General features: G+C 43.1%; 1 protein-coding gene across 1 annotated transcript in view; it reads right to left on the reverse strand.

The window, feature by feature from the left end:
- Positions 1–23369, reverse strand: part of FNDC1 (fibronectin type III domain containing 1) — a 184753-nt gene extending 161384 nt beyond the window's left edge. Inside the window, exon 1 of the mRNA XM_083176230.1 lies at positions 23162–23369. Within this exon, the coding sequence (XP_083032356.1) occupies positions 23162–23258 (97 nt within the window). The 5' untranslated portion in view covers positions 23259–23369. The remainder of the gene's footprint in view (positions 1–23161) is intronic.
- Between the last annotated feature and the right edge of the window lie 214 nt (positions 23370–23583).

Raw genomic sequence — 23583 nt, forward strand, 5'->3', positions numbered from 1 at the left:
CTGAGGACATCAGATAGAGAGGTGCGAGAGGTATGTGGGATTTGAAGGTGACCCTCCTAAAAAAATGTGATTATGCATGGTTTGCTGAGATATTGGTTTTGCATCTTGGTGGGGTTAATATTGATAAGTAACTAATTATCAATGATCAAACATTTGGGCAAGAAAAATATTCCAGTATTCCAGATAAATGCACTGCCCAAAACTTCCTCATCCTGTTCATTCACAAGGGAGGAAGAGCAATATGTTTCCTTTACAAGGGAGGGATGCAGATATTCTGTGGCCATACACTGCTTTAGCTGCCTGCTCCATGCTGCGTACGGTATATCTTATGATAATAACGAGATCTCTCACATACCCAGTGAATCGGCCAGGAGGAGAGACACAGCTGGGATTGCAAGAGGGGAAGTTTTCGGTCTATCGCTTCAGCAATAAGATGTTTATACATTGTATAGGTGGTAGTGTACCTGATGTTATAATACTCTCCCCCCCCCCCCTCCAAGATTTGGAATCACTGCTGTAGGTAGAAAGGGGGAGAGAGAGGGAAGGCAAAAGAAGGGGAGGGGGAAAGAGAGTACGAGAGGTAGATAGGGGGAGCGAGGCAGAGGAAGAGAGGGAAAGGGAGAAAGATAAAGAGAGAGAGTTATTATTTTGACTCCAGAGGGCACACACCTCCCACATCACCACTGGTGTTCTAAGAAGTGCAAATAACTTTTTCCTACATTGAATCCTCATGAGGGTATGACTCTTTGACCACTGATTATTATTATTATTTTATTTATAAGGTGCCACAAGTGTTTTGCAGTGCCGTACAAAGGAACAGTACAGGGAGACAATACAAATAAAGAGCGCCACAGTACAATACACATTACAGCTTAAATATAAGTAGTGAAGACTCAACCAACATACTATAAGAGGCTTGAGGCCAATAATGGAGATGAGTATGCAGACAAAGATGGTCACTGAGTGTTTGAGTATAGGAGAGCTGTGAGTGAAATGTGAAGAGAAGTGGGCTTTGACAACAGGAGGGAAGAGGGCCCTGCTCGGAGGAGCTTACAATCTAGTAGGAAGGGCAAACAGACAGATTACAAGAGGTGCAAGCAAGTGGGTGGTGGCTAGATAGCAGGATGTGAACAGGTTCATATGATCATATTAGGAGGCCAATAACTAAGGTCCCTTCACATCGCCGTAAGATATCAATTCATATCTAAGAAACCAGTGACCTTAATATAAGTTGTACCCCTGATGAAGTCTCACTGAGACGAAGCACGTTGGGTACTACTTCTTTTTATTACCATCTTCACCTAATACAACACTATGAGTGATTAAGAGGAAAACAACCTTACATTTGGTTGGTCTTCACCATTGACGTGTGAATATAAATTGGACTATTTAAGATAATAACCTTATTAACCATAACCTGATTTATACTGCAGACTTGAATGATCTAGCCTGGCAATAGTGACGCATGGGACAGCGCATAGCAATCACTATGGGGCATAAACACTGAACAGTTTGTGCTTAATTTCTAAGCGAACTAGGACGCTTGCTTAATCTTTCTGTGTATATCCCTCATGAGGATGACTTAGATGGATGGAGGAAAGAAACATGAGTGCCCAGTCCCAGTACACTCAGTTAAACTCATTGGGGTATATGCCTACCTTGCATTTAAAGCCTTCTAAAGCTGGGTAGACATTTGTACAATCACATTTCACTATTTTACTATAGACTTGTTTGGAAATCCTGACATACTGTACATCTTTAAAATCCTTAGAGCACAGATGCATGTTATTCCCCCTATAATCTACTTTATGATCTTCGACCCATATCTGTCTAAAATACCAGATAAGAGGACACAAAGGCAACAACAGCATAGGCATAGCGGTTGGGCAGATCTGCCGGCAGTGCGTACTTTAGACGTAATTCAGACCTGATCGCACGAATTTGCAGCAGCCAGCGATCAGATAGATGCTAGTGTTCATTCTAACACCCGCCATCTTTCAAAACCCATGCAGTTCCTCTTCCCTGCCTGGGGTGTCGCTGTCTGCTGTGGTGTTTACTGCACAGGTCTGGTTTGCATTTCAGTGCTGATATACAGACCACACTGTGCTAGAAGCACTACAGCAGACATCGACACCCCAGGCAGGGAAGAGGAACTGCATGGGTTTTCAAAGATGGCGGGTGCTAGAATGAACACTAGATGCCCTGCTATAGTGAAATCCTGCCTTGTGAATTAATGTACATGCTGTGTGAATAGATGTGTCTGGCTAGGGAAGAATTTGCAGCCATGCAAAAATGTCCAAAACTATACATAAGTTTGCTCAGCATCTAATGATTTTTCCACTGGTCGCCACTCATCACAGGCTTAGAGTAGCCAGGGACTTACTCGGTGGCTGCGATGAAATCAGGATGATTGAGGCTGGAGCTGACATCACACACCCTCCCCTAAAATGCTTGGGCATGCCTGCATTTTCCCTAGGCACGCCTGCATTTATTTTGGAACAATGTAGTAAAAAAAAAAAAAAAAAAACCCAGGCAAGCTTGGAGAGGCAGCAGGCACTACCATATGACTACTATATTTAAGCTTGGAGAGGCAGCAGGCACTACCATATGACTACTATATCTAAGCTTGGTGGGGTAGCAGGCACTACCATATGACTACGATATCTAAGCTTGGAGAGGTAGCAGGCACTACCATATGACTACTATATCTAAGCTTGGTGGGGTAGCAGGCACTACCATATGACTACGATATCTAAGCTTGGAGAGGTAGCAGGCACTACCATATGACTACTATAGTTAAGCTTGGAGAAGTAGCAGGCACTGCCATATGACTACTATATCTAAGCTTGGGAGGTAGCAGGCACTACCATATGACTACGATATCTAAGCTTGGGAGGTAGCAGGCACTACCATATGACTACTATATCTAAGCTTGGGAGGTAGCAGGCACTACCATATGACTACTATATCTAAGCTTGGGAGGTAGCAGGCCCTACCATATGACTACAATATCTAAGCTTGGGAGGTAGCAGGCACTACCATATGACTACTATATCTAAGCTTGGGAGGTAGCAGGCACTACCATATGACTACTATATCTAAGCTTGGGAGGTAGTAGGCACTACCCTATGACTACTATATCTAAGCTTGAGAGGTAGCAGGCACTACCATATGACTAATATAGCTAAGCTTGAGAGGCAGCAGGCACTACCCTATGACTACTATATCTAAGCTTGGGGAGGTAGCAGGCACTACCATATGACTACTATATCTAAGCTTGGGGAGGTAGTAGGCACTACCATATGACTACTATATCTAAGCTTGGGGAGGTAGCAGGCACTACCATATGACTAATATATCTAAGCTTGGGAGGTAGCAGGCACTACCCTATGACTACTATATCTAAGCTTGAGAGGTACACTACACTTGCAAGATATCGCACAAACAGGTCAGGAATCAAAAGAACATCCTGACCATTGTGTACCCAGCTTTACAGTATTTAAAGTTAATTCACTGTGAAGGTCATTTGACCATAGAAATTCTGGATTACCAAATTCCGATTTTACCTCTGAATGTCATTTCCCAGAAACATAGTTATTCCTGTTGCTTGTACAAGTTGATTTATGAAACTGCATAAGCAGAGAAATATGGAGGGATTTCCTGGAGAAATCCCCTTTGAAATGAATACAGATAGACAGGAGTTTAGAGGAATGTACATAGTGAACGATAGAGCTCTAAATGAAACATTCTTTGGATTTATTTCTCGTATATTGGTATTGTTTCTGCTCTTATTCCCCAGAATTCTTGTGAGAAATATTCCACCAATTACTTTTCTGTTTACTTTACTTTGTGTCACATACCATGTTACATTTTCATTTCTGAATGTATCATTTTGATATGATTTCTGCCCCAACATGATCTGCAAAACTCACTAAACAAAAACATACAATGCTTTACATTAGAAGTGGTACAGATGTAGCCACACTTATTGTGGCTACATCATGGCTGCTAGTGGCCATTTGGTGCACTAAGCCGCACCCACAACTCAGGGCACTGGGTTTCACCGGGCTCCCAGCCAATGTACTATATATATGTAATGGACCACTGCTATGACTTAGGTTGTTCTTAGTTAATTGCAACCCTTAGTACAGATAAGAGAGTTAATCCCAAATTGAGAGGATTGCAAGCTAGTGGTGGGATTGAAAAATGTAGACATTTCCAAGGACAAATGAGAGAATTAGAAAACCATGACCACAATGTGTGTGACACTCACGGCTGGTATTAGAGATGGAGGAGTTTGTTCAATTATGAGTAATGTATAACTGAAGTTCCAGTTCAAGCCAATCAAATTTTGATTTGGGTAGATGCAAGATGCAAATATGGGCCCCTCTCAATTCTAGTAACCAGATCAGACATACCAGGGATACAACAGGAGGGGGTGCTGAGCAGTGAGTACAAAAGATAATCAATAACACAGTCAGGGGCAGAACTCTGGGAGGCAATGGAGTCATCTGCCGCCGGGCTTCTGCTCCCAAGGGGGCACCTCTCCTTCCCTTTGAGTTTGAATCAGTTCATCGAAAGCAGTTGATATTGCTAATGTGGCTTACTCCCCCTTCTAACATTATTTTTGCAAGTGTCAAACCCTGTATTAGACCCATGACCTTACTGGAGACAGACACCTTACTGAATGAGCTATTTGGGGGGGCACCAGTACTTACCTTGCCTCCGGGCAACTGGGATGAATTTATGCCACTGAACACAGTACTCAAGGCACACGCAGTATAGCAAATTATAGTAAAATGTTGATAAGAAGTACCCAAGTTGTGTGGAGCCTGTGTGATGCAAAATGAATAAGAAGTTCATTTTTTTCTTATTTTAACATAAGGGCAACGTTCCCCTGCCCAGAGTAGGAAATATGTACAGATGGAGCCATCCTCATCTAGCCCTTTAATAGGATTAAGTGAGTTATGGGATTACTCTGCTAATCCCGTACTGTATTGTTCTATGTATTGTATTGCGGCTGAGAACAATAGGCCACGGTGAGCCATGCCTCACCATGGCTATCCAGAGATGGCTAGATGAGGATGGCTCCATCTGTATTATTCATTAAAAAAAGAAGAAAACTAAAACAGTGCACAATTCACTGTAATCCTACTATGGCATCAATTTAACTTATTTTGCATTATTGTGTCTTAAATGCTTTGATGGAATCAAACATCACCTGCGACAGTCATCATCATCAACAACAACATGCAACTCACCCTAGGAACTTGTTCTCCCAAACTAGTGTCCTCAATGCCCACCATCACTTCAGAGGTACTTTAATAGAGAAAAAAATTGCATGCAGGCTGATTGTGCCCCCACCCCCTCCTCTCCAGTAGTGCAGTAGATTCGTGGAGTCCACATCAGGTGGAGCCATTTTCCCAGTGACTTTTGCACCTGTGCAGCCAGGGCCAGACCAACAGAAAGGTGTGTATAATGAAATAGGTGTGCGGTGTGAGCCCCTTGGACACACTTACACTTGGGAAATAGGCTACAGAAGTTCTTGTCAATACCTGAGCCATTGCTAAGGCCCAGTAATTTTGTTAACATATAATATAATTTTGCCACTCCCCCCCCATCCTTCCACCCCAACCCAAGTTCGCAATATGCAGCACGGCAGTGAGTGACAAGGTGAGGCAGAGGGTGACGGAGAGGCAGGTGGAAGAAAAGTTTGACAGGGAGAAAAGGTGAGTGCCAGCGAGAAAAAGTGAGTGACAAGAAGCGGGAGACAGGAGCAGCAGTGGGCCCCTTAGTCCTCAGGTACCCCGGTGCACTGCACCTGCTGCACCAATGGTAGATCTGCCTCTGTATGAAAGACATTAATGGTCATCATTTACTTTCTGAGAGGAAAACACTTCCTCTCCAATAACTCAGGGGCTAATTTATGTTTGTATTCAATGGGCAATTATCATGCAACGGAGTGAGTATCTGCAGACTGTGTATATGCTGCAATCCTTCTGCACTGAGAACTTTCTTGCAAAGTGATTGACAGGAAGTGGTCATTTCAAGGTGGTAATAGGGAGTTTAAGGGGAGTAGTTTGGAAAATGCAGGCGTGTCATGGCCATTGTTAGGGTGCATATCTTCTGATAGCTGCATGATAGTATGTGCAAATACATGGCATCTTATTCAATACTGCTGAGGCCAGTTTGCATAGCCATAGAGCAGCCCTCATCTTTGATGTTCTCTTTAATTGCGTAAAGTCCGCTAATGTGTTTGCAATTACGAATGAGTTTGCGATGAGTCCCGTCAAGCTGGGTGGCTGCTTCACTTACTAACATTAACAGCTCCGTTGCCTAGAGAATCGCTGTTGTTAATGCATTGGTACAGTATACTATAAACATTAGGTTTGCATTTTTGTAAACTATTAAAAAGTCCAACTAAATGGCATCACACTGGAAGATATTTTTATAAGGCTGGTGACCATCCCAAAACAAATAACCTCACATTTTATTTTTTACTTCATAATATGTCATCCTTATTCTGATAGCACATAGTCATTTTTTGAATAGCCTTTCCATTATAAATAGTACAGTGCTGTTACACAGCAATAATAAATCTTGAAGCTCAGAAACCAAAATCCCACAAACCGCTTCCAAGAAAATTAATACTGTATGTATTTATTCATTTTTATCAGACGTGTGCTCCTTGCCAAATACCGTAAGCAAAGGTTTATTTGGCTCCATCTGGACTTCAACCTAGATTCACTCAAGTACAGTAAGGAATATCCATAGTAAGTCTTCCGCTATTTCACAGTAAAACTTTTAATTATTGTACATTGTTTCAAAAGCCTGGAATTTGGCTGATCAAAGAATGGTTTGCTTAACGGAGCAGCCAAACACAACAAACTGGGGATCTTTGCAGACATTGCAGCATATAAATAAATATATTTAGGTGCGTCTTTATGAGAAATCGACTAATAATGAAGATAAACCTGTATATCACATCTGCCAAATGCCCCTGCTTTTACAAGGAACTTATTGCTGGCATGACTTACTGCCATGTGATGTACAGGGCAAAGACAGTACTCCTTGCACTTTACTAATGTTATCAGAGCAGCAAGTCAGCCCCAGAGGGGAAAAAACCTTGGTTATACAGTGATCGCACTCAGTGAAAAAATATTTGGGTCCCGGGGACCCCTCATTTTATAGAGTTGGGGACCTGCTCCACAGTTTCTGGGTTCCACCACATATTGTGCTTTTGAATTACCCCCTCTACTGTCTCTTCTGCCCCCTAAGAGAAAATGTAGTAAGAGTGGAGTGAGAGACAAAGAGGTTGTTGGAAAGAGACAGCGAAAAAGGGAGAGGAGCAGGAAAAAGAGAGGAGTGAGAAAAAGGGAAAGAGGGCTTCATGAAAAAAGAGGGAATGAGAGATAGAGAGAAGTGTATGAGAGAGAGGGTGTCAGACAATTGTGGAAGAGCAAGAGAGAGGGAGGGGTGTGAGGAGGGGAAAGAGTGTCAGGAAGACAAGAGCAAGATAGTGAGCTGTCAGGCAGGGGAAAGAGAATGAGAGAGTGTATCAGGGTGAGAAAGGGGTTAGAGACAGAGTGAGAGAGAAAGGGGGTCAGAGAGAGAGAGAGAGTCATTGCCAGGAAGAGAGAAGGAGGAAAGAGATGAGTTGGAAAAGAGCAGCGGAGAGAGAAAGGAGAGAGAGAGAGAGAGCAGCGGAGAGGAAAACGGGGATGTGGAAAGAGCAAAAGAGAAGGGGTGGAGGGGAGAAAGAAAGAGAGGGAGAGAGGTGAGACAGAGAAGGGTTAGGGAGTGAGTTGGGGGGTTCGAGGTGACGGGGTTTGAGGTGCCTGGGTGAAGTGGTGGGAGAGGGTGAGGTGACAAGAGGGGATGGTGTCAAGAGGGGATGGGGTAACAAGTGAGTCTGCCCAACACACAGGGACACTAAATGGAAAATGGTCGTATCGGTTTATCTTCTACACCAGCAAAGCGCATCCCAGGGGACCCTCACTTTTTAGAACAGAGCCCCGGGTTGGAAATTAGGGGTAAAATATATGCTATAGCACGTATTTGCGATCATTGGTTTTTCATTAAATTATTAGAATCTATTATTTTAAAGGCAGTACAAAGTGTCCTTTCCCATACAAGAGACGCATTAGCACAGAACATGTGTCTTTGTAGGCAACAGTTGTGGCAGGCAAAAATAGTTGTGTCCAAAGAAAACATTTTCTGGAGCACTGACTGTTGTCAGCCATTTCCTGCTACTAAACAGCCACAGCCTTTCAATCAGACTGGCTCTCTAGGTAGACTGAAGTTACAAGAGATTGTTGGAAACTCACTTTATCTTATAAGCCTAGTGGTGGTAGGTTTCAGGGAGCAGAAATCCAGCACTCAATGAACCTGTATCCCACTTGATGGCAGTAGGATCTTGGAGCTAAAAATAAGGAACATGCACTTGCAGAATCAAATGTATAGCTAGCAGGGGAACATGAGCCAGTTGAAAGTCTGACTTGGTAAGGGAGTGAGTGGGGGCAGAGTGCTGGAGGTGAGACAGCGATCAGTGAAATTGTAGTGGTAGAGGTGTCCACAGAGATGAGGTTGTAGATTAATAATACACCTTTCACACCGCACCAGACCCAGGTAATTGTTGGGTTTCTGATGTGTCAATGTGGGTCAAGGTGTGGTGTGAAAGCACCAAAGCTTATAACCCAGGTCGACCAACCCAGCAATTTGATCCCAGGTCCAACCCGGCTTCAGCACTTTCACATTAAACACGGATCATCCATTATACAGAGGGTGACCCTTGTTTAATGTGAAAGCCCCAGACCCATGCATGGCCTCTCTTCTGAAGTAAATTATTTCTTTCTGCAGGAATTTCTTTAATGAACAATAGGACAGTACTTTCTACTACAGGTTGAGTCTCCCTATCCTTATATTCCGAAAACAAAAATATTTCATATCAGAATACTTTTATTGTTTTGTTACCTTCCCCTGCCTCTTTTTTAATACTTACCTCGTCCCTCTGTGTCCACGGCGGCCATCGGAATCCTCTTCAGCTGCATCACCAGTCCCAAGGATGCATTGCGCCGCTGCACCGGTGACGTCTCTGACACAGCAGCGCAATGCATCCTTGGGACCGGAGATGCTGCTGAAGAGGATTCCAATGGCCGCCGTGGATGCCAGGGGACACCGTGGATTTCAGGGGACCATCGAGGCACCGCCAGGGAACCAGGAACGTATAAAAAAGATATTCAGAAATCCGCAAAAATGCCTTATCCAAAATGCTTTCGGATAAGGGATACTCAACCTGTATACGTTATATAAGACCTGCTCTGGACCCTTTGCTAACAGTATGCACAGGTCACAATGCCTTATGATCTATAAATGTAAAAACAGTACTTGCAGTTTTCAAATCACATACTGTATAAAACTGTTCTTTAAATTTAGCAAGTTGGACATCACACAAAACCTCTTACTCCTGACTCCTTTGTCATCTCAATATTGACTTTAAGATACATCTATCTATACATCTACGTCTACCTGTCCGCTGGCTGATGCACATTCGTACAGCAGCGAACTGGTCTGAATTAGGCCTAATGTTACATAAATTATGTCTAAACCTATTTTACGCATTCATTCTAAGGTTATTATTTTGGGAGCCAATTAAACAGTATATTTTTGGAATGTGGGAGGGAACCTCCCCGGAGTAAACCCACACAATCACGGGGAGAATATACAAACTGCACAGTTAGAGCCGTGGCGGGAATCTAACCCATGACCTCAGCGCTGTGAGGCAGTAATGCTAGATTTATCTCCTCATTTAAAGATCAAAAATATCCCGCCGAAATAATTCAAAAGGCAGTAAAAGAAGTGGAACAGATAGAGAGAGCAAATCTATTGGACTCCACAAAATCGAGTAAAGACAAGAAATCTAATCTTAATAGAAAAAATAATATAAAAACTTTAGGCCTTAAAGATAGGACCACCCAGTTTGTCACACAATTTAACGAGTGTTCCAACGAGATCAAAAATATAATTAAAAGAAACACCACTTTGTTGCTACAGGATGAATTTCTACAAGACATAGTAGAACCTAATGGGGGAATCATATTTAGGAAAGGAAAAAATTTAAAAAACCAATTAGTGCATAGCCACTTTGATAATAAACAACAAGAACCCCCCAAAAATATGAATCCCACAAATTGGTTGCCAGAAAAACCATTAGGTTTCCATAAATGCGGAAATTATAAGTGCTTGACATGTACAAATTTAAAACAAAGAAAAATCTTGGATTTTAAATCCTCCTCAACAGGTGAAACATTTCAAATAAAAAGCTTCCTAAATTGTAAAACTGCGTTCGTTATTTACATCATTGAATGTGGTTGCGGCCTACAATATGTGGGTCGCACCACCCGTTGCCTACACACAAGGTTTTTAGAACATAGACGAAATATTTTAGGAGGAAAAATGAACCATCCCCTGTCGAAACATATATTCAGTTGCCAAGGTGCCTCATTGAAGAACATAGAAGTAAAAGCCATTGAACAGGTTTTGAGCACCAGTAGGGGCGGTGATAGGTTCAATAGACTCTGTGGCAGAGAGGCCTATTGGATCTTCCGCCTGGGGACAATGGTGCCCAAGGGTTTGAACGACACCATCGAACTAAACAACATTTAGGTGTTAACCATCTTATTATAAATGCCATTGTTAGCCTTCTGCTATATACTCTGCTGTCTTTCTTGTTATTGGGTTTTTGGGGGGAGGGGGATGGGGGCTATTGTCTACCCGGGGGAAGGGGGATAGGGGGAGGAGGGTGGTTATTGGGTCTATTATTTGCGATTGCATCTGATTGATATGGGCACATTCCTGGTCCCTCCTTTCTTTGGAAAGGTTAGAGGTCCCTGTCTGTATATATTTATAAGAATTATCCCTGGATTGTATCTTTATTACTGTTATAAATGACATCATCATGCAGGGCTACCTATATACCTCTTGGTCCCTTTAGTGTATGATAAATATGAACCTATGTGTAATATAACAACTATGAATTATACTGAAAAAATCTCTTTCCAACTTGAAAAATGAATTTTCTCCTTTTTTAAATATATTTTATATATATTTATATGTTTCTTTTTTCCTTTGATTTTATTTTATAAATAATATACCTGTATATATATATATTTTTTTTTTTATATATATTTTTTTTTATTTTTATTTTTATTATATATTTTTTTCTTATTTATTCCTTATTTATCTATTATGACTTTATATATATTTATGTTTTGCTCTGGATGAGAAAAATATACATAGTCAGTGTCATATATGGACAATTAACATATTAACAAAGAATGTTTATACACATGAAAACATATCTCGCTCTATTAATTATATATATATATATATATAAAAATATGAATTACTATTTTAAAATGAATATATTCTATGTTATTCGTTACATGTTAAATGTTGTATGTTAAAATCCCCATTGGAAGTCGATCTTCATTGATAACCCCGTACAAATAAGCACAATGAACTTTGTCATTTCCTTCCGTCACAGAGAATGAGACCTGTCAGAATCAGCGTCTAAGTTGCCTAGACAACTAATGATACTCATATGCTGGTCCGACCGCGTGACACGCTAAGCAAATCAAAGCGAGGCTTGACGCGCAAACGCCGTCGTGACCAACCACGCTGAGCCGGCAATATCCCCGGCGTAAGGGAAGATAAGAGAAAGAGGCTTGACACGCATAGCGGGAGCATGCGCAGTCGGCCCAATATCACAATAAAAGGCGGAAGTGATCTATCTGGTCTAAACCACTCCTGAGGAAGCCGCTGATAAGTATCGTGAGGCGGAGAAACGCGTAGAGGAACGAGGGGGAACTTATGTGGCTACCACTAGACACCACCAACGATCAATTCTCGGATATGACCGTCTAATTGAACGAAACATCGGTCGGAGAACATCGCGGTATCTACAGCCTGATATACCCCACCACTGTTCACAAGCCTGAATACCATAAGTATAAAGCCTAAAAACCTTGTATGTGCACAACAAGTGTTGGGACTGTTACTATAATATTTCCGCTACAATTACCACTAATTACCTTTCATGCATGCTATTAACTACTAACCAGTCCTGAGGGATGAGAATTGGACTAACCACATATATGTTGTAAGTCATGTTTGTCTAATGTTGGCCACATTATTGTTATATTTTATATTTTAAATAAATTTTCTATTATTCAGTACAGCGCTGCTCCATATTTCTTTTTTCCTTGTCTATTCAATTATCAAAGGGGTTTAGGTAATCCCCCTTTTTGGTGCAGCTGCAGTACAGAATAAATCTAATCAGCGCTCAATATCACTCTGGTTTGCAAGTAATGCTAACCATTACACCATCCATACTACAAGCATTTATAATGGAGCTGAAAATGTGCAAATACACCATATATGTGTAGTCGTGCACAAGGGCGTACTGTATGTCACAGTGCCGGGACCGAGAGACAGCGCTGGATGCATTCTCCTAACAATTGGACCAATCTCACTAAAGAACACCACATCTAAAAGCTGCATAGTTTTCTGTGTGGTTTGAAATCGCTGCTCGATTCTTTGTATCCGTATACTGTTTATACGGATCCATGAGTCTGACATTGTGGTTGTGATCTGCCAAACTGAAAAAATACCGTTTTGGAAAGTAGGTTAAAAACAAAACACTTTGATACATCCCTTCTAGACCAGATTTTCCAGGATAGACGTGGTTTTGCCAATTGACTGTAAATCATGTGTCTGTTTCCTTTGAACTGAGGACAACTAGGGCCAGATGTATCAAGCTTCAAAAAGTGATAAAATGGAGAGTGATAAACAGCCAGCCAATCATCTCCTACCTGCCATGTCACAGGCTTGGTTTGAAAAATGTCAGGTAGCAGCTGATTGGTTGGTTGTTTATCACTCTCCATTTTATCATTTTTGAAGCTTAGTACATCTGGCCTCTAGTGAGAATGTGTTTCTATATGCTTATATATCCACCTAATGGAGCAATTGGTTATATATGATGCAAAAACATTCCAAGAATCCATAAAATGCTTCATCAATGTATACACCTGCCATTAAAACAATCTAGTGTATAGATCAGGGGTTCCCAATCTTTTTCTAATCACGGCACCCTAGAGTATCAGAATTTTTCCAAGGCACCCCTAGGCCCCCAAAAATATATATCAAATTAAGTAGATTGCATTTATATGTGCGTCTTAGGTTCAGATATTTGGTGAAGGGCAGGATTTGGTTCTGATTGTACACATTTTATGATTGGCAGCCACCAGCGCTGGTTTTGTCCAGAAATAATTGACCATAAATAATTTGAATTGGTCCTGGACGACCAACAGGAGGCACCCCTGCAAGTGTCCCGAGGCACCCCAGGGAGCCTAGGCGCACAGTTTGGGAACCACTGGTATAGATGATCTTGTTAGAAGCCACAAATGCATTATAATTCATTTTACTATTAAGTGGCTCCAATATTACATAATATCTGATGTAAATAGGTAACAAGCTAAGCTCTAAAGTGGATCCATGGCTTGAAATCTGGCATTTAATTTTTTTTTTTTCATATATATATTTTTTTATTAATAAGCACTTTTAAATACATATATGAAACGTTCCATTATAATAAATGAACATCACCTCGAAAAAGATGTATAACACGATGTGATAGAATTGTTGATTTTACAATAAATGGTTTTAACATATACATCATACATGGTGTGAAATTGTTGACATTTTGGTTCAAACGAGCTGTAGGGATGTTTATTATATGGTAATCAACATTTAACAATGTAGTGAAGTTCTAGAGATTTGCCAGTATGCTCCCCCCCCCCCCCCCCACCCCAGCCCATCACTGATAATTTTAGAAAGTGGTGAAGTATAAAATTGATGCCACAATTACAGGGTGGTCTTCAGATATTGTGCGCAAGAGATACCCGGATGTGTCTTTTAGGCTTTTGTGTAGAAATCTGGCATTTTAACCTTGTACTAAAGCCCCATACACATTAGACGCAGGGTGCCAGCATCGGCAAGTGCATACCGACGATGCCAGGGACAATCAGTATGCCTATGCCAGGGGCAAAAGGGAGCAACGGTCAGGGGAATTGAATTGACTCAACAGTTCTAAAAGAACTGGAACTATTCAAATAATAAAATTAGGTCAATATTTGTAGGGCAACTTGTGAGTTTCTAGTATGTAAATGTGCTCTTATGGGGGTAATGCAAGGGAATGAAGTGATGTTATATCCTAGTTGTTGTAACCTGCAGAGCTTGGTAAATGGAGGGCTCTTGTTTTTGTACTTCCAAATGTTGTGCCCCTGTTTCTGTGAAGAGTTTTCATTTCCATTAGTAAGAATTTAAATGAATGTTAATTTCTTTTTAACAGCATAAAAAGTCTTACTACCTATGGAAAAACTAAACATGTGGTGACAGCTGGAAAAATCCAGCCATGTCCAACACCTGCTACACATCACTTATTATTTTTGTCCAGCTCTAGAGATGCCAGAATTTTGAGTCTTTAAGCATTTTGGGAAATAAAAAAAATAAAGAACTTAAGCTCTGCACTATAGCAATATATTGTTCTGTGTGCCCTTTTCAGCAGTGACCAGAAATGGTTGCTGATATAAAGGAGACTCTCTGCTGGGGGAAACAGCATGCTCCTCTGACCAGCAACCACCCCAGGGCTGGTTGCGGGAGTGCACTCCCACCGATAGTGACCCCGTACACAGGGGGATATGGTCGCTGATGATATAAGCTAGAATCGCCACATGTGTACAAGGCTTTAATGATATAAGCCAGTGATTCCCAAACTTTTTTAAATCACAGCGCACTATAGTATAAGCCTTGTTTTCAATGGTATCCCTAAGCCAAATGTTGCTTATTGAGAAACTGAGGGAACACTATTAAATGTAGTACATGAGATGGTGTACAGGGTATCAGGGTTTATTGGCAGAGACCACTGCAAGTTTCAAGCAGCACTAGGGTCGAACTGGCCCACAGGCATATAGGGGAACCCCCACCCCCACAAGGGCCCCACGGCCTGGGGGCCCACATCCTCCTCTAAGTATCAGGTACTACACTGTCCAGTTAAATTACACTTTATAGACTTCATACTGCACAGGACTATGGTGTATTTTCTACAATGCATTTCTTTTATTAATCTGGAACACTGCATGCACTATTAGTATTTATTATATACAGGGGCGGATTTAGGGAGGAGGGCGCCCCTAGGCACAACAATAATGTTTACTAAGTAGGACAGTTTATAGGGGCAGTATCTGCACGTCCTATCCATTTACGCTCTATTTAACATGGAATATAGTACAGTACAGTGGATATTTTGCAGTTATTGGTACATTTTGGGCTGAAAATACTATCACAGGCATCCAAGTGCCGCCCCCAAACATGTGCCGCCCCTAGGCCGGTGCCTCACGTGCCTAATGGGAAATTCGGCTCTGATTATATATACTTATTATGGTGCCCAGAGTATGCACTCCATAATGGTTAGCTAAACTTCTGTGGAGGGTAGTCACACCCCCTCTGGAGAAAGGCCGCACCACTACACATTGGCCTCTAATGCTAATTCTGCATTGTGGGCCCAGTGCCATTTCTACAGGCAGACAAGCTGTGAAATCGCACTGGGCACCCGCCGTGACACCTGCTGTCTCTACTATTGCCAGCCCCACTTTGTACTACGTGCCTGTGAGCTGTTCTGCCCCTAGTACTCCACTTGGTGGGTGGAGTTACTCTAAATGACGCTGCTGTATCCTAACATCACATTATCCTAACATCAATTATGCCGCAGAGGAGCAGGCATCTGTAATCTTAGAGCATGCTAACAGCAGTGAGCGAGGAAGTGGACAAGTGGACAAGGCACAGTGTGCGCCTCCCAGGGTCCAGACCAGGACAAGCAACTTAGAGAGATTCAGCACCACTCAACAAGAAGCTGGCAGACAGCCACGGCAGCACTATAAGTGGTGACTTCTTCAGTTCACTTACCAACGGTGTGGTGTCTGGGTGTAGGCTGTAGCAGACCAGATGGTAGTGTACTCCTAACGTACACTTCGCATCCAAGAACATATGTCCCAAAGCCTTTGATAGAGGCTCACTATCAAATGATTTTATTCGCCGCCCCCCCCCCCCCCCGCCGCGATGCCAGCGCATATTTACTAACATATGCGGCTGGCATCACGGTGCGGTGATGGAGACCCCCCGCGATACTTGTACTCTGGTGTGCGGGGGGTCTCCATCACCTCCCTGCCGCCTGGCTCTCCCCTCACGCCGGGACAGCTAAGCATGCTGTCCCCAGCGCCTCCTCCTCCCCCCTGCAGCCGGAAGGATGTCCGACTGCTTCACTAGGGGGAGGAGGGGGTTTACCTTCCGGGGTCCAGGAGGACCCTTCAGGAAGGTAAGCCAGAGGGGGGGTCGGCGAGGCGGCGGGTTTGTGTCGGAGGCGGCGGGCGGCGAAAAGAAGCCCATAGGCTTCTATAGGGTATCGCCACCCAAAGGTGGCGATACCCTTCAATGCGGTATCATTTTTGATACATTGGAAAATGCGGTAAAACTGGGGTTTTACCACATTTTCCGTTTGATACATCTCGCCCAGTATCCGGCCTGTTGCTGAAGTCACACACTCTCCTGTAACACAATAGGGCATGTCTGCATTTTCCTTGATACTCCCAGCTATTTTTTCTTTTGGCATGCCTGCATTTTCTTGGCATTCCTATTAAATATCAATCATCTATTGAACAACTTGCGAATAAAGTAGCGGGATTTCATCACTGGCCAGCGTTGTGCATACACATGTGCCATGCGATACGGTCACAATCGGGCCCCTGGACTAAAACATGCTGCACTTACATTCAAAACTGAATACACGCTACACAACTTTTTAAATTAGGAGAATGTGGACTCCTGTTCAAAGGGAAGCCAAGGGCCCCTGATAAGGGGGCGTGGCCTATAGAATAGGAAGCATGCCCTCACGAGAATTCCGTGACTGTAATGCCCCCTTTCAGACCGCACTTTGTAAACGGTATATTGCCGTTTTTTTACCGTTTTAAAACTGTAATCTGTGCGGTCTGAAAGGTGCAGGACCCCTTAACCGTGTTACAAAAGCCGATTTTGTAAAACGGTTAAAATGGAGGGTCCTACCCGTTTCAGACCCGGTATTTTTGCATAAAAATCGGGTCTGAAACAGTATTTAGGACCCAGACAATGAGCTGGGTCCTAAATTCAGAGCAGCGAATATTTAATGAACACTCATTAAATATTCGCAGCACTGGAGCCGCCCCCCGCCGCCCCCACCCCCCCCGCGCATGTGTCGACACCCCCCCACGCGGCGCGTGTGTCGATACCCGCCGTGCAGCCGGTACCTTCGTTGTGGATCCCGGCAGTGAAGTATGGTCAGGGAAGCACTTATGGAAAAAAAAGCGTCTTTCAGAAAATGGCTGCCCCATAGGAAAACCTGTTTTAAAAAACTGTCTTTTGTATGGGGGCAGCCATTTTCCGAAAGTCACTTTTCTTATAAGAAAAGTGACTTTCGGAAAATGGCTGCCCCCATACGAAAGACAGTTTTTTAAAACTGGTTTTCCTATGGGGCAGCCATTTTCTGAAAGACGCTTTTTTTCATAAGTGCTTCCCTGACCAACTGCAGTGCCGGATCACGCAACGGAGGTACCGGCTGCACAGGGGGGGGGGGGTTGTAAGCCCTGGGGTGGGGGGGATTTAGGGGTGTTAACCCCCGGGGGAGGGGGGGCGGCGCGCGCTGAAGACTGGCTTTGACCCTGAAAACGGGTCTGCCAGTGTAAAAAAAAACGCACTTAAACGGTAATATACCGTTTAAGAGATGCGGTGTGAAAGGGGTTTTACCTGGCAGACCCGTTTTTGGAAACGTTTCCAAATACAGGGTCAAAGCCAGTTTTGCGGTCTGAAAGCAGCATAAGCCTACTGGGGCATGCCCAGCACTCTGAGAGCTGCTGGCCATGCTCCATGTCCCTCTGTCTTCTGTAAATTGATGTTGTGCACATGCACACATCATCTATTCACCACTGCTTAGAGGGTGGGACAACCCCAAAAGAAAATGGGGACAGTTGGAAGGTATGCTTGATGCAGGGTAAATATGGTCTGCTTTTGCATTTAGCCCACAAACACTGGACGGCCACTTTATTTTTACACTGCAATTTAGATTTCTAAATCTCTCTGCACATCTAAATCTTCCCCACCTGCAGAACAGCATGGTTTTGCCCATGTGCAAGGTTACTTCTTTCTTACTTTATTTCTGAGTCAGAATCAAACCCATAGTCTGGGATTGTGAGTGTGGCATGTTCACCTCCCTGTGCTTGGCCAACTCCTGACCCATTTATGGGTTTATTTTTATTACAAATATAAAAAGTGTAATCTAAATGTATTCAGTACAAACTATATATAAATAAGGCTAGATGCGCATCACCTCTGAGGTAAAGTACCACCAGTGACCACTAAAGGCCTCTTGACAGACCAAATTACTCACAGAAAGTGAAAGCAAAATAATATGTTTCAAATTTGCTGCAAATGGAGAGAGGGAGCTGGGAAGACAGAGATTGGATGTAGGAGCAGATAGGGACTAAGAGATCAATTTGGCTGGTTTTAACTAGTAAACAATAAAGGAATTATAGTAGCATGATTCAGAGAAAGACAAATAGCAGTAGCGACGTACAGTAGCAACTGTATATTTATTGTAATACTGCAGCCAACGGCCTGCCAACTGGCTTCAGCTCTAATTTGCTGTGTTATGCACAAAGATGGACCATCAATTGGACATTGGCCACATCATCGTACTTCTGAGCAACCCAATGGCCACTAGTGTCAAATGAACTGTGCCTGTTGACATGGGCGGATTCAGGGGGCACCCGGGCACATTCATAGCTGAGGACCGGGGCATTCCAACAAGCCCAGAACCGTGCTGCTAGTCCCCCTGGAACCAGAGATATCGCCAGACAAAGCTAGAACATTTCCCCATAGGATAACTTGGGACCCCATAATTCTGACCCACACCCAGTTCCATCGGCTGTCATTTCCCCCCGCGGCATCACAGAAACTTGTGGTGGATTTCATTTGAACTCATATCGCAGGGCCTTAAATTTGATACCAGGCTGGTCCATATAGGTCAATTGGTTCCAGAGATATTGCGTGTAAACTGATTTTTTTTATTTCTGAAATGTAATTTCATGGATGTTCATGTTCTTTGAGGGCAGATTACTCTGAAACCAAGCACCCCAGTTTCATGGGACTAAAATCATTCGAAGTCCACTAAAAATATCTTCAATTCAATACTGTCTCATGTAAATAGGTCAGTTGGTTCCAAAGATATAGCAGTTAAACAAGATAGCCGGTTAAAGGGATGAGAGGTGGCTTTCTCTCCCCCTCACATCAAAAAATGCAGAGACTAGGCTGGTGTAAAACCCTGCATGATCCTGGGACAATATTCCCAGGTAAATCCCTGCACTGGTGTGAAAAGGGTATTATACAGTCAAACAGCCTCCTTCTTTCTGCCCGCCTGTCAATGGCTGTAATTTCTGCCTGGCGGCGGCTGTCCCCCAGTTACCATGAACATGTATTTTCCCTTGGTAATGAGCATGTAATCCCACATGGCAATGAGCATGGAACCCCTGGCAATGAGCATGGAACCCTTGGCAATGAGCGCGTAGGTAAGCAGCACTTATGTAGCATAATTTTTAATAGGCATTATGGTGTTTGGCATAATACGTAATGGACATTATGCTGTGTGGCTTAACATGTAATGGTGTATGGTGTCAATTTTTAATGCGTGCCTTTGGTGCGCAGTGTCCCTGTTTATGAAGCAGATTGTGAATTTTGACTCAACCCCTTCAGTGGTGGGGTTTTTTTTGGGGAGCGCTCCCCACGGCTCTACCACTACCTCCCTGGGTCCGGGCAGCGCCGCTGCACTGTCATTCAGCGGCTGCCCGGACCTGCGCCCCCCCCCCCCCCCCCCGTGCACCGCGTCCCTGTCCCTGACTTCAATACAAAACTCGGAGGGGAGGAGGGGGGAGGGGGGAGGAGGAGGGAGGAGCCGGCACCGCAGAGGGGAGGGAGCCCGGCTGTAAACAGTGGCAATCCCGAGAATTTTCCGGGCTTGCCAGACTGGGCACTGAGGCACAGCCCGGAAAATTCTAGGGATTGCCACTGAAGGGGTTAAGCATTATGTGTAGCATTATGTGAATTTTGGCTCTATCCGTGTGGCATTATGTTAATTTTGGCTCAATCTTTGTGGCATTATGTGAATTTTGACTCAATCCATGTAACATTCTATGAATTTTGGTTCAATCCGTGTGGCATTATTTGAATTTTGGCTCATTCCATTTGGCATCATCATGTGGGGAAAGTAAATGGGGTCTAGTATTTTGTTGCATAATGTGTAGAAGTTGTATATGTGTGGTACACTACACTCAAGGACATGCCCCCTTTTGAGTGACCACACCCCCTTTTCCGGAGCGTGCCTTCGGCGCACGCACAACTACATCCTTCACTTTTGTCACCAATGTGGGCCTGTGTACTTTAAACGCCAAGGCCTATTTTTACTCCCATTCCTGCCCTCTCTCTGCTCTCCACTCTGTTGCCTCTCCCTTAGTATGTACACTGGCACCACTAACACCCTCCCCCTCCCCCTCCCAAACCCTCTCCTATCATGGTGCCCCCTCTGTCATTTTCTCCTGGATCCGCCCCTGCCTGTTGCCAGTCCTGACACCGGCATATTCCTATCACAAGCAATTCCAGCCTCCTCCTCCTTAACCACGGGGGAACGCCTATTGTTACTGAAAGGATCATCCTAATCATCCAGTTACAATCTGCATCAGGATGCAAGTGCCAGATTTTTATTTCCATCCACGTCTAAATCAGGCCCAGTGTTCCAAGGTCCAGATGCATCGGCTCAGCTGCAAGCATCACTGGAAACTCATTTAAAATATCGACAACTATGCACAAGAGGAAGGAAGCGGTACATCTGTCAGAACAGACTTAGGTCTACAGTCATTATGTCGACCCCGGAAGGTCGACTGGCCCCAAAGTCAACAGGGTAAAGGTCAACATGGGTCAAGGTCGACATGACTTAAGGTCAACATGGGCCAAGGTTGACACGGGTTTAGGTCGACATGAGTTTTTCACTGTTTTTGGACCCGAATGTCGACACAGTCGACATGGACACAGTTGGAGTTGAACCGCAGCCCCTCGCATCGCTCCGGGCACGGTGCCACGCTACACTCGGCACACTATTTTATTCTCCCACCACGCCCTAGTGGATGGTAGGACATGAAATACCGCCTGTAGGCACATGTCGGCTCAAAAACAGTGAAGAACTCATGTCGACCTAATGACTGTCGACCTAAACCCATGTCGACATTGGCCCATGTCGACCTTAAGTCAAGTCGACATTGACCCATGTCGACCTTGGGGCCAGTCGACCTTCCGGGGTCGACCTAATGACTGTCGACCTAAGTCTGATCTGACCGATGACCGTTTCCAAGAGGAAGCAGAAGACTGACACAGAGTTGTCTTTTACCATGTTGGAAAGTAAAATATGTACCATGCATTATATATATCCATGACATATAATAGCTAACTTTTCATGTCAGTGAAAGGACTAAATCCATCGACTACTGTATGTTAGAAATGATTACCCGTGATTTTTATTTTCAGACTTCAAAAAGCTTTTTCAGTATTTCCAGGCTGGATGTGTAGGGAGTGCAGACACCTGTAATCATTGTCACACGTATGCTAAAAGAATTCCAATGGAAAATATACTTACAATGCTTACACGTATGCTAAAAGAATTCCAATGGAAAATATACTTACAATGCTTACTGTGAATACGTTGCAGCAGCAGAACCCAATATTTTCCAGTTTCAATAGCTCATTTTAATATAAAATATGGTTTATTTATTTAAGTACTTTAAATAGTTCACAGTTTGTCTTTCCACTAAAAATCTGTTCTGTTAAGCCCCGTGCACACTAGACGATATGCACAAAATGATATAATTAACAATATTATCGTGCATATTGTTTAATATGTTCATTCTGTGGCTCTGGGGACTTCAAGGGATATTGCTAACGATACAGTTATCTGCTTATATCACATAGGCTTAAGTGAACACGGAATATTAGGTAATATGACAGGTTCCTTGTATTCTTAGTTGCTTAACTGAAAACTACTGTACATCACTTTTGATTAAAAACAAAACAATTAATACATGCCTAAACACACAACTTTTTAATCATTATGGCATTTTTTCTGTACCTTAACACAGAAGTGGTATTAAGAAGACATATCAAAAGTTTCAAAACACATACAATTGTTTGTAGACAATTAAAAAGTATGTGATTTCTTAATGCACAGACATGTACAGGAAAGGAGTTCAGGGAGAACTTTGCATTATTATTTATAAATTGGAGTAGAAACCACTGCACAGGTCCAGACAGGCTGTCATCGCTTTAATCCGGTGCACTCATCATACAAAAGGTACATACTGTATGTCCATAAATTAAGAAAGGAGTGTTGCTTTATTTTACTAAGTGCTCGCTAATTTTATACCATAGGGGAAAACAAAGATTCCTCAAAAATCATCAAACCCTTGTTTCCCTGCTAATATTAAGTCCCTGTAATCGATCCAAAAACCAAACAATATGGTTATCTGCCTGAGGAGGTTTAGTAAAGCCCCATACACACACTAGAAGATATTGTGAACAATATCGCTCAGAATGGGACCTCTGTGCGATATCGGTCACAATATCGTATAGTGTGTACACTCAATAGTGTTTACGATGCGCACTCCCACCTCTTTAATGATGATTGATGTCCCAGAACACACAGGTCAATTTGGCTATCTAGCCAAGCCACCTGCCTGTTCAGCGGGTCCCAGTGACGTCACTGAACGATATCAGTAAGCGATATCATTCAGTGTGTACCCAAAATATCGGCCGCCCATGGCCGATCTGGTTAACTATGCACACACACGCACACCTACTATGTATATAGAGCACAGTGTAAATGATCACTCATTAAATAATAACACTCTGAAGTGTTCGCCATCAGGATTGTCATAGGGTAACAGGTCAGTATGGATATACAGTAAGTAATGTGTCCTACCTGTTACTGCCACTGATGAGTCTAGAAGAGTCAGTAACACAAGAGCCAGGAGAGAGAGGGAAGCAGGCATTCTTCTGGTCCTATTCCTTTGAGCCATCCTTTACATGAAACACCCAAAGAAAGTTGGGAGACTGCAGGCAGCAAAAGAGAAAGCTTCAGAAAAAAGGGAGCCTAGGACAAGATGCAAAAAAATTCCTTCTGTGAAACTGCACCAGACACTACTCCTAATAGATCCAGAAGTTATCTCAGCCTTTCCCCTTTTCATCTGTTCTTTCCTTTGCAATTCTTCTCTTCAGAACAGAAGGAAATGATGTATTGGATCCATTAGAAGTGAGAGGCTGCCATCTAGTGTAACTCCTGTCCCAGCAAACTATGGAAAACATTCTTGTGGTTAGTAAAAAAATCAAGGAGTTTTTAACTCG

The sequence above is a fragment of the Crinia signifera genome, chromosome 3 (genome assembly GCF_055691185.1).
Source record: "Crinia signifera chromosome 3, ASM5569118v1, whole genome shotgun sequence".
In the NCBI taxonomy this organism is placed as follows: Eukaryota; Metazoa; Chordata; class Amphibia; order Anura; family Myobatrachidae; genus Crinia; species Crinia signifera.